Source organism: Mercenaria mercenaria, unplaced genomic scaffold, assembly GCF_021730395.1.
Source record: "Mercenaria mercenaria strain notata unplaced genomic scaffold, MADL_Memer_1 contig_2842, whole genome shotgun sequence".
Classification (NCBI taxonomy): domain Eukaryota; kingdom Metazoa; phylum Mollusca; class Bivalvia; order Venerida; family Veneridae; genus Mercenaria; species Mercenaria mercenaria.
In genome coordinates, this window is record NW_026460926.1 from 9,222 (window position 1) to 24,679 (window position 15,458).

At 36.7% G+C, this 15,458-nt stretch overlaps 2 protein-coding genes across 2 annotated transcripts; both read left to right on the forward strand.

Annotated features, from left to right (window-relative positions):
• Positions 1 to 10,693: 10,693 nt before the first annotated feature.
• On the forward strand, positions 10,694 to 13,293 carry LOC128552488 (uncharacterized). Its single transcript, XM_053533536.1, has 2 exons — positions 10,694 to 12,666; positions 13,251 to 13,293. Exons 1-2 carry the CDS (start codon positions 11,066 to 11,068, stop codon positions 13,291 to 13,293), a joined length of 1,644 nt encoding a protein of 547 aa, XP_053389511.1. The 5' UTR covers positions 10,694 to 11,065.
• Positions 13,294 to 13,373: 80 nt separating this feature from the next.
• LOC128552489 (uncharacterized) lies at positions 13,374 to 14,849 on the forward strand. Its single transcript, XM_053533537.1, has 3 exons — positions 13,374 to 13,531; positions 13,690 to 14,450; positions 14,773 to 14,849. The coding sequence occupies exons 1-3, from the start codon at positions 13,374 to 13,376 to the stop codon at positions 14,847 to 14,849; spliced, it is 996 nt and encodes a 331-aa protein (XP_053389512.1).
• Positions 14,850 to 15,458: the final 609 nt, after the last annotated feature.

Sequence of the window (15,458 nt, forward strand, 5' to 3'; positions counted from 1 at the left end):
TGAGATGTCTGGTGGTTGCGGGTTTTGCTAGAATTATTTTCATTTAAAATGCAAATCTATAAATATACATGTATAAGAAACAAATACTAATGTGCCTCATATCTAAGATAAACTCTTCCTGACCTTACATGAACAGCTGGAAGTCAGTGATGTAACCATGGGCTGGAATACCTAATCATTGACAGATCTTATATAACCTAAATGGCCAGTGTGAATGGATAGAGGATGAGTAAGAGCTATTTGTTCATTGATAATTCATCCGCATTGTTCTTGAATGGGACTACCTTGTGTAGCACATGAACATCCTTCCTTTGGATGTGATTTGGAATCAAATAAAGATACTACATGATTGTCACAAATACACTTAACTTTGGTAGCGGGATAAATCCGCAACCAAAAAAACAGCAGACCTATATATATAAAACACTGACTGAAAATACAATGTACATTAAAATTTTGATGTTCGACAGCTGATAATACGGTCGTGGCAAAATAATTATATTTTGATGGTTAAATAAATGTAGGGCATGGAACTACTTGTTTGTACCTATGGCACTACTTTTGTTCGGTTTGCAGTAAGTAAAATCAGTTAGAGTAACCTCCCCTTGATTTTGCAAATGGGTTCAGTTAGAGTAACCTCCCTTTATTTTGCAAATGGCGTCAAGGATGATAGGGGAAGTAACTTCTGACTCGAAAAAGTGGTTGGTTAGAGTAACCTCCCCTTGATTTTGCAAATGGCGTTAAGTAGGGTAGGGGAGATAATGTAACATAGAAAAAAAAGAGCTCAGTTAGTGTAACCTCCCCTTTATTTTGCAAATGGGATCAAGGGGATATGGGAGATAATTCAAGATGAAAAAAAAGGATTCAGTCAGAGTAACATCCCCTTTATTTTGCAAATGTCGTCAAGGGTGGCAGGGAAGATAACTAAGATGGAAAAACAAAATAATTCAGTATGAGTAACCTTCCCTTTATTTTGCAAATGGCGTCAAGGGGGTAAGGGGAGATAGCATAAGATTGAAAAGCAAAAGGATTCAGTCAGAGTAACCTCTCCTTTATTTTGCAAATGGCGTCAAGAGGGTATGGGAGATAACTCAAGATGGGAAAAAATCAGTTAGAGCAACCTTCCCTTTATTTTGCAAATTGCGTCAAGGGGATAGGGAAGATAACTCAAGATGGAAAAGAAAGAATTCAATTAGAGCAACCTCCCTTTATTTGCAAATGGCGTCAAGGAGGGTAGGAGAAATAACATCTGACTCTAAAAAATGTTGGTTAGAGTAACCTCCCCTTGATTTTGCAAATGGCATTCAAGGAGGGTAGAGGAGATAACACAAGATAGAAAAAAAGAATTCAGAGTAACCTCCCCTTTATTTTGCAAATGGCGTCAAGGGGGTAGGGGAGATAACTTAAGATGGAAAACCAAAAGAATTCAGTCAGAGTAACCTCACCTTTATTTTGTAAATGGCATCAAGAGGGGTAGTGGAGATAACTCAAGATGGGAAAAAAATCAGTTAGAATAACCTCCCCTTTATTTTGCAAATGGCGTCATTGAGGGTAGGGGAAGTAACTTATGACTCGAAAAAGTGGTTGGTTAGAGTAACCTCCCCTCTATTTTTTCAAATGGCGCCAAGGGGAGGGTGGTAGGGGAGATTATTCAAGACGAGAAAAAAAACAGAGTAACCTCCCCTTTATTTTCCAAATGGAGTCAAGGAGTAGAATTGCCCGCCTGGTTAGCTCAGTAGGTAGAGCGTTGGTCTACAGATCTCGGGGTCGTGAGTTCGATCCTCGGGCAGGGCGTATGTTCTCCGTGACTATTTGATAAACGCCATTGTGTCTGAAATCTTTAGTCCTCCACCTCTGATTCATGTGGGCAAGTTGGCAGTTACTTGCGGAGAACAGGTTTGTACTGGTACAGAATCCAGGAACACTGGTTAGGTTAACTGCCCGCCATTACCTGACTGAAATACTGTCGAAAAACAGTGTTAAAACCAAAACAGACAAACAAATCAAGGGGGTAGGGGAGATAACTCAAGATGAAAAAAAAAAGAATTTAGTCAGAGTAACTTCCCCTTTATTTTGCAAATGCCATCAAGGGTGTAGAGGAGATAATTCAAAATTTAAAAAAAAAAATTCAGTCAGAGTAACCTCCCCTTTATTTTGCAAATGGCGATAAGAGGTAGGGGAAATAACTCAAGATGGAAAAAAGAATTCAGTCAGAGTAACCTCCCCTTTATTTTGCAAATGGCGTCAAAGGGGTAGGGAAGGTAACTCAAGAAAGAAAAAAGAATTCAAGTAGAGTAACCTCCCCTTTACTTTTCAAGTGGCGTCAAGGGTGATAGGGGAGATAACTTAAGATGGAGAAACAAAAGAATTCAGTCAGAGTAACCTCACCTTTATTTTGTAAATAGCATCAAGAGGGGTAGTGGAGATAACTCAAGATGGGAAAAATCAGTTAGAATAACCTCCCCTTTATTTTGCAAATGGCGTCAAGATGAGTAGGGTAGATAACTCAAGATGAAAAAAAAATCATTTAGAGTAACCTCCCTTTATTTTGCAAATGGCGTCATGGAGAGTAGGGGAAGTAACTTTTGACTCAAAAAAGAAGTTGATTAGAGTAACCTCCCCTTGATTTTGCAAATGGCGTTCAAGGAGGGTAGGGGAGATAACCCAAGATGGGAAAAATTCAGTTAGACTAACCTTCCCTTTATTTTGCAAATGGCGTCAAGGGGGATAGGGAAGATAACCCGAGATGGAAAAGAAAGAATTCAGTTAGAGCAACCTCCCTTTGTTTGTAAATGGCGTTATGGAGGGTAGGGGAAGTAGCTCTTGACTCAAAAAAGTGGTTGGTTAGAGTAATCTCCCCTTGATTCTTCAAATGGCGTTCAAGGAGGGTAGGGAAGATAACACAAGATGGAAAAAAAAGAATTCAGTTAGAGTAATCTCCCCTTTATTTTGCAAATGGCGTCAAAGGGGTAGGTGAGATAACTTAAAAGGATGGAAAAACAAAAGAATTCTGTCAGAGTAACCTCACCTTTATTTTGTAAATAGCATCAAGAGGGGTAGTGGAGATAACTCACTATGGGAAAAAATCAGAACAACCTCCCTTTTTTTTGCAAATGGCGTCAAGAGGAGTAGGGTAGATAACTCAAGATGAAAAAAAAAATCAGTTAGACGAACCTCCCTTTATTTTGCAAATGGCATAATGGAGGGTAGGGGAAGTAACTTATGACTCGAAAAAGTGGTTGGTTAAAGTAACCTCCCCTCTATTTTTCAAATGGCGTCAAGGGGTGGGGGGGGTATGGGAGATAATTCAAGATGGAGAAAAAAGGAATTTCAGTTAGAGTTACCTCCCTTTATTTTGCAAATGGCGTCAAGGATGGTACGGGAAGTAACTTTTGACTCGAAAAAGTGGTTGGTTAGAGTAACCTCCCCTCGATTTTGCAAATGGCGTTCAAGGAGGGTAGGGGAGATAACCAAGATGGGAAAAAAGAATTCAGTTAGAGTAATCTCCCCTTTATTTTTCAAATGGCGTCAAGGGGGATAGGGGAGATAACTTTAGATGGAAAAACAAAAGAATTCAGTCAGAGTAACTTCCCCTTTATTTTGCAAATGGCGTCAAGGGGACAGGGGAGATAACTCAAGATGGAAAAAAGAATTCAGTCAGAGTAACCTCCCCTTTATTTTGCAAATGGCATCAAGGGGGTAGGGGCGATGCTAGTAACTCAAGATGGAGGAAAATCAGTTAGAGTAACATCCCCTTGATTTTAAAAATGGCATCAAGGAGGGTACAGGAGATAACACGATGCAAGTTACCACTAGTAAATAAGACGAATGATGAATGTAGTATGTCAGATTACAGCATGTCCGAAAGCAACACGAATATCTTAGAAAAATGAAGCAAGCACAGATCATTTATCAAGTGAAGCATTATCAGTTAACGGTCACTTCAACAGTGCACTGAAAATGTAAGAAAATGAAGAAAGCACGGTAAAATAACTTCCTTGGAATAGTTAGCAAACGATGGAATTCATGAATTATTTCATATATGCTTCTAAAAAGTCTGATGTATTTAGTGACTGATAATATTTAACACTTTGCGAGTGTCTGATCAATACTCAATTTGTTATGCAATGTCTAAGAAGATAGCGCACTAAAGCGCTTTTATTGTTCAAAATCATAACTGTACATGTTTCATCAAAACTATTTTGATACTACTGCTAAACATATACTTTCATTATTTATAATAATCTAAATTATTTTATCTTGTTTATTTTTACAATTAACGTAATAATCACCAGCTTTGTACAGCTGAATTTTACGCTAAATACTTCAAACAAAAATTCGCAATTTTTTGCCAACTATGATCCATTTTCATAGTGTACTTTTTCCAGGCTTCAGTGTTTGAAATTTTCGATATTAGTACATAACAGCTTGGAATAAATTTGTATGGCGATTTTTATGCCAGTTCGTTTTATAGTGGTGCGGCTTGAGATTATATGATTCACAGGTACGCTGTACAGGTGGCGAAGAGTACTTTAAGCCCTGTCCATTTCTCTGACAAAAGTAAAACAAAATACGACATTCATATTTAATGAAATGTCGAAGAATTCCAGCTTTTATTACCACAGCTGTTACGTTAGTAATATTAATTAATATTTTAGTTAAACAATATTTTACATATAATTTAAAATAATAAGTTAACACTGGACAATACATACTACAAAAGAATAACATGAGTTGATGTATTCATATTATTGTATGCTTTTATGCTTTCCGACGGCCTGGAAATGTTGCCAGAATGTAATTCAGTATGGCGTTATGTGGCAGTGAATTTAAGGAAGTCAAAACTGAACTGTTTCAATCAGTAAATATATGATACCATTCTGGAGTATGCATGCACTGTAGGAGAAAATCTATTAAACACATAACAATACTTTATTATATACAAAGTTCAAGAACTAGAAATCCCATTTACATAAAAAAAAATACATCCATGTAGGCGATAAATCTAAAGACGTGCTCTAAATAATTGTCATTTCTAATGCATATAAGTTATGTGAAATTGTCTGAATTCGTAGCAATATGCTTTTGCACCAATATCATTTCATCTAGTATTAAAAAAACTTTATACATAAGAACAACAGCAATATTAAATAATAAATACGGAAAACTAGATTTCTGTACGATATCTCACACCGCTAATGGCCGTTACATTTCATTTCGCCCCTTTCATTAAAATAAGAATTACAATATTTGCAACAACATTTACGAAGGAACACATTAAAGTTTGTTATTAATATTTGGTTTAAACAATATTTATTTTACAAATATGTATCATACAAACATTTATTAATGTGATAGGAATGCGGAGTAAGCAAAAAACTTGTAAAATAATATTTAAAGTATCTACATTATTAATGATATGCTAGATTTTGTACAATATCTTGCACCGCTAATGCTTGTTACATTTCATTTGGTCCCTTTCATTAAAATAAGAATTACAATATTTGCAACAATATTTACGAAGGAACACATTACACTTTATTATTAATATTTAAAGTATCTACATTATGAATAAAATGACAAACTGAAACTTAAGAATTTATTTAACAATTGCTCTGAAAATGAAATAGGAGCACATATCAGTGAAATAAGTTTCATATTTCATTGCCGAACTATATTTTATCGATAACTGACTTTAGTCAGAATGGAAACTTCGCATCTCTCTAGTGACGTTTCTTCTACCACCCTACTTTAGTAAACTGGCCATACGAAAGACTAAGCCAATTTTTTGTTTGTTTTGTTTTGGGTTTAACGCCGTTTTTCAACAGTATTTCCGTTATGTAACGACAGGCAGTTAACCTATCCAGTGTTCCTGGATTCTGTAGCAGTACAAACCTGTTCTCCGCAAGTAATTGCCAACTTCCCCACATGAATCAGAGGTGGAGAACGAATGATTTCAGACACATTAATTTTTATTACGGAGAACATACGCCTCGCCCGAGGATCGAACTCAAGACCCGCGATCCGTAGATCTGCGCTCTCCATACTGAGCTAATTGGGCGGATTTGACTTTTATGCAATGTTAAACATAACAAAATTTGCTGCCATGTGAAGTTCAGGTGCAGTTCGGATACCCATCCTCCTAATGCAGTCGTTAAGCGCGGATGAGATCTATATGTAGGTAATATCGCTGCTTGAAAATGAATAAGCATTTCCTCGGCGATATGAATTCAATAACGGTCCAAACATTACATGATGTAAATGCAAACTCCCAGGCAGGGATCTCATCTCCCTTGCCGCTACGCTTTCTTTGATCACTGAAAGCACATTTTTTCATCTAAAATTCAGCTAAGTGAAATTTTTTATGTATCTAATTATTTCGTTATTTTTCCAGATTTGTCATAAAGTTTACCTTAATTATCAATTCTGGCACTTTCCCCACTTAAATTATTGTTCCTTCAGAAGGAACACTTTGATTCGGTAAGTCACACTTGACTGAACAACTGACCTCGAAAGCTGTTGTCATTACAAGCTGGCCAATCAAACTCCGTGCCCTTAGAAATAACCTGTAACGTTAAAATTATTCTTTCCTAATTGAGGCGAATCACTGACCGTTACCTTCGAATGCATGATTAATATGTAAAAACAAACCCCATTGCGACCCTCTAATTATGCGCAACAAAGTCACGCATCGAATCGGGGATCCTGGAAAACCTGGGATGGGCTCGTGGGAAGGGATAGGCTCAAGGACATGGGCTGAACTTATTTGCCCTCAAAATTTTCTCAGATTCTCGAAGGTTTAAAAAACCCCAGTTCTTTACAAAACAATGATACTCCTGGGAATTCATGCCATACTCCCAATAGGAACTAGTCGAGAGTAACAAAGATGTGTAATAGAGTTCCACTTAAAGCTGATGCTAGGGTCGTGAGAGGCTTCATGAACAGACTCAGTCAAACTGAGTCTGCTATTATTCTGTCTGGTTGTATAATTTGCTTCCAAAAGATCTTTTTACAGATTTTATTAGCATTAAACATATCAATAAGAAATAACATAAACAGTGATAAATATTTTTGTTACATATAACATAACAACAATTTACATAACAAAATTCGTATACATGCACATACTAATCAAGAATAAAGATTACGATTTTAACCTAATCAAATGCTTAAATATGAGTTTATCTGTTCTTTAAAACAACCTGCACCTTCTGAATTGTACAGTTACAGATTTCATTACTCTGACACTGTAATATTAGTATCCACAGCGAAATCCAAGCACCCTTGTCACGTAGATAATTCGTGACAAACACTTTTAGTGTGATGGACAAAATGAATAATTGAGCTGCACCATGAGAAAAGCAACATAGTGCATCTGCGACCAGCATGGATCCGGACCAGCCTGCGCATTCGCGCAGTCTGGTCTGGATCCATACTGTTCATTAAAGGTTTCTCTACTTGCAATAGGCTTTGAAAGCGAACAGCATGGATCCTGACCAGACTGCTCATCCGCGCAGTCCGCGCAGTCTGGTCAGGATCCATGCTGTTTGCAAATCCACTATGTTGGTTTTCTCATGGTGCAGTTCAATTATTCATTTTGCCCATCACACTAAATGCTGGTTGCAAATCCACTATGTTGGTTTTCTCATGGTGCGGCTCAATCATTATTTCATATTACCATCGTTACGACTGGCATGTTTCGACAATCTAATGTAGCTCATTGGTTCAGGATTCATAGGAGTCACGCCTGTCTTTTATGAATGCCAATATATCAATGCGTTACTTAGCCGAATAAACATTCATACACTAGCACGAGAAACAAAAAGTACTATTCAATGCCAGAGATTGCACATTTTGTCTCCGTTTAAACTGACTGACAGTCAGGTAGGTAAACATTTTAACTATTTAGTTTTATTTAGTCTGCTAAAAAGGTTGTTATGCTAGTTGTTTTATTTTTTTAACTATCATAGCAGATTATCTAAAATCGGATCCATTTCGGTGTGCCTGTTGCTTTCGGATTAAAATTTCTTCGCACATTTCTCAATTTCATTATGTCAATTTTATTGTATTTATATAGCACGCCAAACTCAGAACTGTACTATAAGAAACAAATTATATTTACCTGTTAACTTGCAAAACCTTCCTTATAACTGTTAGCTAGGAAAACATGTAAAGAACACCTAAAAGTCAATTCATAACCGAAATATGGAAAATCCATTCATTCAAAATATTCTTCTCAGGCTTCATGAACTATCTTTAAAAAAGTTTATCATATTTTGTTGGATTCCTAGTCATGTTGGTCTTCATGGAAACGAGGATGCTGATATTGCAGCAAAGAAATCCCTTTTATTATCACAATCTAATTTGAAATTACCACATACCGATTTTAGGCCCAATATAAACAAATACATTTTATTTAAATGGCAATCGTCATGGAACCGTGCTTCATTCAATAAACCTACTCTAGGGGAATGGCACCAAGGGAACAGATCAGTTCGCAGGGAGGAAGTTGTTCTTTCTCGCTGTCGAATAGGTCATACCCGTTTGACTCATGCACCTGTCAATATTTTGCCCGCCCGGGGGAGCGGCGGGCATACACGGGACTTTAGACAGAAGACCATTCCCGACAGGCGGGAATTTGACAAACATTTGATGTACCAACCAGGCTCTAGGGTGGGATTTAGACAAAAAAGGTTGTCCCTAGGGTGGGGATTTAGACAACAAAATTTTTGAAATGTCAAATTCCCCCGGGTCGGCCCGCCGCCCCCCTGGGCGGGCAAAATATTGACAGGTGCATCACTCTTACCTTTTGAATAAAGAAGATCAACCCGAATGTGTACCATGTCAAACACCGCTAACTATTAAACACATTTTAATCGACTGTGTGGACTTTGCTACACAACGCAGTACATATTATGACGTTCAATCTTTGAGAGAATTATTTGACAACGTTTCAGTCGGAAATATTTTATCGTTTTTAAAGCTGATAGGAATATATCAAAAAATCTAACACTTCTTATTTTTATTTACATCTTGCAATATTATTATGTTTGCAGCTGATATTTTAACACACACGTACATACATTTTTACATTACTGCTTTTAGATATGCTTTACATTTTTACATGGATGCTTTTAGATATGTTTTACATTATTCATAGTGTTCTTTACATTTTTACATGGATGTTTTTAGGTATGCTTTACATTTTTACATCAATGTTTAGGCTTTACAGTTGGCGTTTGCAATATGACTTCTTCTCGGCGATATATGACCATTTTGTGTCGACTCGCCGTAAAACCCAACTCACTCACTCACTCACTCACACACTACTTTTAAATATAGATATTCTTTTTTGAAGCCTGTCAAAAGTTCTATATTGCAGGAAAGTAATATTTGAAACCAAACACGTTACTGTTAAATCACTTTGAAATAAATGCTTTGCTTACATTATCTTTTAATTTACGTTTGTTCTAGTTATTAGTAATGTAAAATATATTAATCAGGAAATTAGGGGTCCACACAACTATTGCCCTTATTATTGTCATCAAGCTATATATGAGTCGCAACATGAGAAAACCAATATAGTGCATTGGCGACCAGCATGGGTCCAGACCAGTCTGCGCAGGCTGGTAGGGATCCATGCTGGTCGCAAATGCACTACGTTGGTTTTCTCATGGTGCGGCTCATATAAAGATTGTTTTAGGTAAGAGGCCAACCTTTCTTGCCAGAGGAACAGGTACCTCTTAAGCCCAGTTCTCGTTATAGTGTTGATACGAAGGAACATGCTTTTGGGTAAGGGACCTCAAAGGACAAGATCACTTTGAATAATTTTAAAAACTCCAACCACTGAAGAACTCATTCCTCCATCAAAAGATTTAGATATTACTCGGAACAAATGTTCTTAATAATGATGTGCCGCGTGAAACCCAAATATGAATCTCAAAGGTCAAGGCCCCCCTCTAAGGTCAAAGATGAAAAAATCAAAGGGTACTGGTATTTCTTGGCATATATCTCCTTTTAATAAGGTGCCGTGTCGCGGACAAAGCACATGTCTGTATCACAAAGGATCATATGTTTGCGATTATTCAAGACATTTTGAAATTTCTTGGCAAAATTGTTACACAAAACAAAATTACATTTCGTACTCAGGACCCAGTCATGTGGCCACATTCTGAAATCAGTGTGGGCTATATTTCTGTTTACGGCCATAATTCTACTTTCCTTAAAGGGATTTACATATTACTTTACACACAGTTTAGCCAAAAGAAGATGGTCTCTTACTGAATGTCAGTGTGACACTTAGAGTCAAAGATTTATAGGGTCTGTTTCATAACTCGGACATCTTTCTGTAGGTATCAATATTATTTAGCATACATTTTTGCATAAATATATTTTTGTCGCGTGCAATACTAACCAAAAGCCCAACATAGAAAAATACCACAGCCCCCATCCCCCAACACGACATAAAAGGAAATGTTAACGGCTTGGTTTGAATGAGCCTGTTCTTGAAAGGTTGTGGAAATGCAAGCTACCGTTCGCGCCCTCAAGCCCCGGGTTGAGCAGAACTCAACATTTACACATGTTACAAGTACCAAAATATAATGTAGAGACATGCGCAGATGTATTCATATTTCGGTGCACATGGACCTTCAATGATACGCAAAGTGCAATTCCATGGAAAGCGGCGAATGGTCCCAAGTTAAAAGAAGTCATTTCAAGCACAAAATAAATGTGAATGGGAGCTTTTATTAACCAAAAGTCCATGTCACAATGTCAAGTCTTTAAATGTAGTACCAATAACTTGAAATGAATCAGTGTTTCCATATAGAATCAAAGTAATACGCGCAAGATCCAGATCAAACGCTCCAATTTTTCAACCAAGTAGGTCGTATGTTGTGTAAAAGGTGGTTACTCTGTCATTTTTCACTGCTTTTGACATCTAAGCGAACTGTCTTTACGTCAGGATTTTCTAATAACCATTGTGTTTGACATGGAAATTTTGCACAATAAAACTGAATGAAAATAATATAATTTGTCTTGCAGGAATCGTGTTTTCACCTTCGAAATGCTGACAGTATTGAAACTACAGATAGCAGTGGTTGTTTTTATAGCCAACATTTTCTTGATATGTTGTAGAAATAATGATCAAGAGGACTTGACACGTATTTACAAGAACCTTCTTGACAATGAACACTTTAATTTAGAAAACCTTGCTGAGGAATATAGTAAAGTTTGTCCATTTGGCGTTGACGATTACCGACTTGGAAACTGTCCTAATTGCAGTTATGAACCAGACTGTATCATCAACAACAAATGCTGTCCTGACGTTATATACGGTTACCTGGATTACAAATGTGTGAGTGTGGTTCAACGAGAAGGAAAAAGCTCGTTTAATGCTACATCATACTCTATGATAGCGTCTTGTCCAAGTTCTTCGAGAGGTTCAGGTCGCCCGTCTCAAAATAGTAAAGAAGAAATTCCAGTAACATCTCTCATTACGGGGTTAACGTATCAAACCAAACAGTTTGCAAGATGTAACGACGACGATAACTCACTTATTACATGGAATACGTCTTTTCATTGTCTTGAAACGTTACCGCCATGGGGAGAGCCAATACAGATTACCTCGTTCGAAGACCTTGTACAAAATATCGAGCTATTCAACTGCGAAATCAGATTCTCTATTACAGCAGCAAATGTTCCACTTGCAGCTGTTTGCAGTGGTGGTGAAGAGTACTACAACAACAAAGTCTTCATAAAACCCAAACGTCTGGTAAACGAGTGTAATATGACAGGTCTTTGGGAACATTTTGACCCAGATAATGTTTTTTGCTATATCTGTAATCCCGGGTTGTCTTTTCAATACTATAAAACGAAACCTGTAATTAGTACATGTAATTGGATCAAAAGTAATATAGATATTAAAAATGCCTGCACGAGGAGAGAGCAGACGCCATATTATTTGCCATTTAAAAATGTCTTCTGCAAATTGTGTAACATTATGCCCAATTCATTTTTCTCCGTCAATGACGAATTGTATGACACTTGGGTACATGCTAGGAATATAAGCGAACAAACCGTTGCTGAAACAGTTGGTGGATTGTTTCATAGCGAAAACTCCAATGATTTTGATACAGAACTGATTGGGAATATAAGCTATAATTCAACAAACTACTCTTGTCTCATTCCTTTACAGAAAATGAATGGAAGTACACGAAGTAATGCCAGGAAAATATCAAATTGTGACCGTGGCAACACGAATGATGATGTTGAAGTTCCACTTTACAATTGTTCAAGCATGTTTCAAAAATATCTGATTAACGGAAAAAGTGGGTTAAATGTGTTTAATAGAAGCCAGATAACGGATACATTATATTTCAGCTATATACTTTACATCTATCTGTGCGATGACTCAGTTGAAATTAATAGGTTTTGTGAGGTTGACACTGAAGAACAAATTTGTTCATTAAAATCTAACCAATCAGAAAGGGCTATATCTTGCATGTTATGTCAAACAGGAGACATATATTTTTTTGACTATCACTATAGAGGTTCAGGATTTGATGTATTAATGAAGAACACGTGCTCGAATTTGTTGGAAGACGTTTTATTTCTTGACATTATCTCGCTTCTTGTAGCGGCACGTGAGTCTGGTTGCTCCATATGGTTTGTTCCCACAGGAATTCGAGATTCTGATTACTTTGAAGTACTTAACGAAAGTGATGAATGTTTCGATTTACCATTTATTGATATTAAAACTTGTATGAACAATATGGGCACGTATTACTTTGGCTCTTACAGAAAACTATTTTCTCTATTGAATAATGACTGGGAAACGGTACTGCGCTTTGAAAAACGAGTACCAATAGAGATAACACAATGTGCAAAAACCAACGCCTCATCAACAAATCAGACGAACGTAAGGCTTGAAACTTATTGCAACTATATATCAATGTTATTTCGACTAATTTTAAAACTTCAGATTCCCTTTTTTACGTTTCGTACATACATGTGCAAGTTCATTGTGATCGTTTAAAAATTCAACGAAAAAGTAGTAACGTTAATACAGATCGCGGGCTTAGCGCAATACGGTTGTAACTTATATGAAATAAAGAAGGAGGTACAACCGTTTTGCGCTAAGCCCACGAAATATACATTTTTATATGAATAGATAAATATTCCAATATTCTCGCTTGGAAACCAAAGATGATTTTATATATGTTTTATTCTATTTCATTATTGTTTTCCAGGAATCGTGTCGAGAAATACTATGCTCAGAAGGTCATGTTTTAGTCAACGATTCATGCATAAACGAATACGATACGTACGGAAATGTGCTATATGAACTAAGTTACAGATATGTGGTCTCAAATATGGAAGAGAACGCTGTGTTATTCCGGGATGGCAGCATAAGTCGAGCTTATGGAACAACTTTTGAGAGCAGCATCAACATAACAGACATATGTGAGGGCATTCAGGGCATCATCCAAGGTTTAACGAGAATAGTTCCTATACAATTCAAGAATGCGAGGTAAAGACAGACCTGAATTGTTCCGGAGATTATATTGCAAGCATAGTTGTTGGCTCAAATTTAGAAATATCTTTATCCATTTTAATCCATTTTACGAACGAGTTGCCTGTAATTGAGAGAATTCTTGTTGATTCTTTGACACAATCTTTTGCTGTTAGTATTGATAGAGATTCCTTTGTCACATTAACACTCACGCCTTTGGACCTACGTTTGAAGAATACAATACATCCACGATGTAGTGTAAGGCTTGTTCATGAAACTGCTGCTTCGTTTATTTCTAAACTGGTTATTGTAAACCAACTCCTGATATGCCCTCAGATTGAGCTATTAAAACATGAATACATTATTGATAATGCTTCCGATACGTTACAACTTGTAAAGAACAAAATACAGGTGGAAAATTATTTCATTAGGGACAGGAGAGTTAGAATATGCCTGGCTGATTTCAATACATATTTAGAAGTAACAGTGTCTATACCACTTCTTCAAAGAATCTATAAAGTGGTTGACAATGTGTGCACTATTTTATCATTATTTTGTCTCTTAATTACTTTCATTACATACTGCGTGTTTCGATCTCTCCGTAACGTTCCTGGCATTAACAATATGAGTTTGACAATTTCGCTCTTTTGTGCCCAGTTAACCCTAAAACTTGGTATTTGGCAACCAGTTGATTCTACCTTTTGTCCAGTATTCGGCATTTTAATTCATTTGTTTTGGCTGTCTACATTCTTTGCTATGAATGTATGTTCTTTTCACATGTACCGTGTCTTTAGTTCAAACATTGTTCCCTTGTCAAAATTTACCAGGAAAACAAATGTGCTATATCTCCTGTACACGTATTTTTCACCAACAGGTATTGTGTTATTAACAATAGGTTCACACCTAGCCATGTCTGAGGGGCATTCTTTTGGGTATGGTAAGACAACTTGTTTTCTGACTGACAATGTGACTGTTATTGTATCATTCATATGCCCATGTGTGTTTGTTTTTCTTTTGAATATTTTGTTCTTCGTCAAAAGCTTTCTTTCAATCAGACGGACACTCAATACTCCCTTATTACGGCGGTCGACTGATAGACGGGATTTCCTAATCTATGTACGACTCTGGACACTTCTAGGTGTCACGTGGCCGCTTTTAATTCTAGACGCCTTGTTGGAAATGTTTGTTTTTTCTTTCCTTGCACTTACCTTTAACACTCTCCAGGGTGTTTTTATATTCATTTCCTTTATCTGTAACAGGCGAGTTCTTACTAAGTGTCGAATGTGTTGTTCTGAAGACATCAAGAGTTAACGCTCAACAGATAGGCCCCAGATGAAATCTGATATTGATGAAAAGAGTCTAGGTAACGAAAACAAATAACGGAGCACCAGATGCTCAAATTTCTAAAGACAGTAAGGCTTTGAGTACGCTAGTAATGACAAACAGTGCGACAGTTACGGTATGTACCGTATATTTTGCAAGCCTTTCTAATCACTTGTGTATATATTTGTAAAAACCTGCCTCGATAGTTACCATAATGTATCTAAGTATCATTGTATGTGCACGAAATGATTTTATATGTTGCTATATAGCTACCTGGATACATTTGAAAGCCTCTTCATTAGATTCTTTTGAAAGTGGGGATAACGCATGTTTTTTTCGTGTTATAACAACAGCACGTGAGCGCGAGAATCTCTCTGTTAACACACGTTTTCTCTCCTATTAAAACAACCCCAAAAAGTGAGAAGAACAGCAGTTTTATGCTAGAGTCTGTCATTCTAATTTGGATTTCATTATTTAAGTTTAGATAGTCCCTGTTATTATCGAAATAATAATGAATGGTTTATAGTGGAATAACGTCATCGTCTCTTCTAAAATACCAAGACGTTTATTTGATGAAGGCTGCAAAATTATAACTCAGACAAAATGATTTTGGTGCTTCAAC

What these genes read in the sequence shown, in the direction of transcription:
- LOC128552488 (XM_053533536.1), top strand. Translation starts at nt 11,066, where the DNA reads ATGCTGACAGTATTGAAACTACAGATAGCAGTGGTTGTTTTTATAGCC. An exon ending in GAGTCTGGTTGCTCCATATG is followed by an intron (nt 12,667 to 13,250) that starts GTTTGTTCCCAC and finishes ATTGTTTTCCAG; the next exon opens with GAATCGTGTCGAGAAATACT.
- LOC128552489 (XM_053533537.1), top strand. Translation starts at nt 13,374, where the DNA reads ATGGAAGAGAACGCTGTGTTATTCCGGGATGGCAGCATAAGTCGAGCT. An exon ending in ATACAATTCAAGAATGCGAG is followed by an intron (nt 13,532 to 13,689) that starts GTAAAGACAGAC and finishes TTTTGCTGTTAG; the next exon opens with TATTGATAGAGATTCCTTTG. An exon ending in GGGGCATTCTTTTGGGTATG is followed by an intron (nt 14,451 to 14,772) that starts GTAAGACAACTT and finishes TATCTGTAACAG; the next exon opens with GCGAGTTCTTACTAAGTGTC.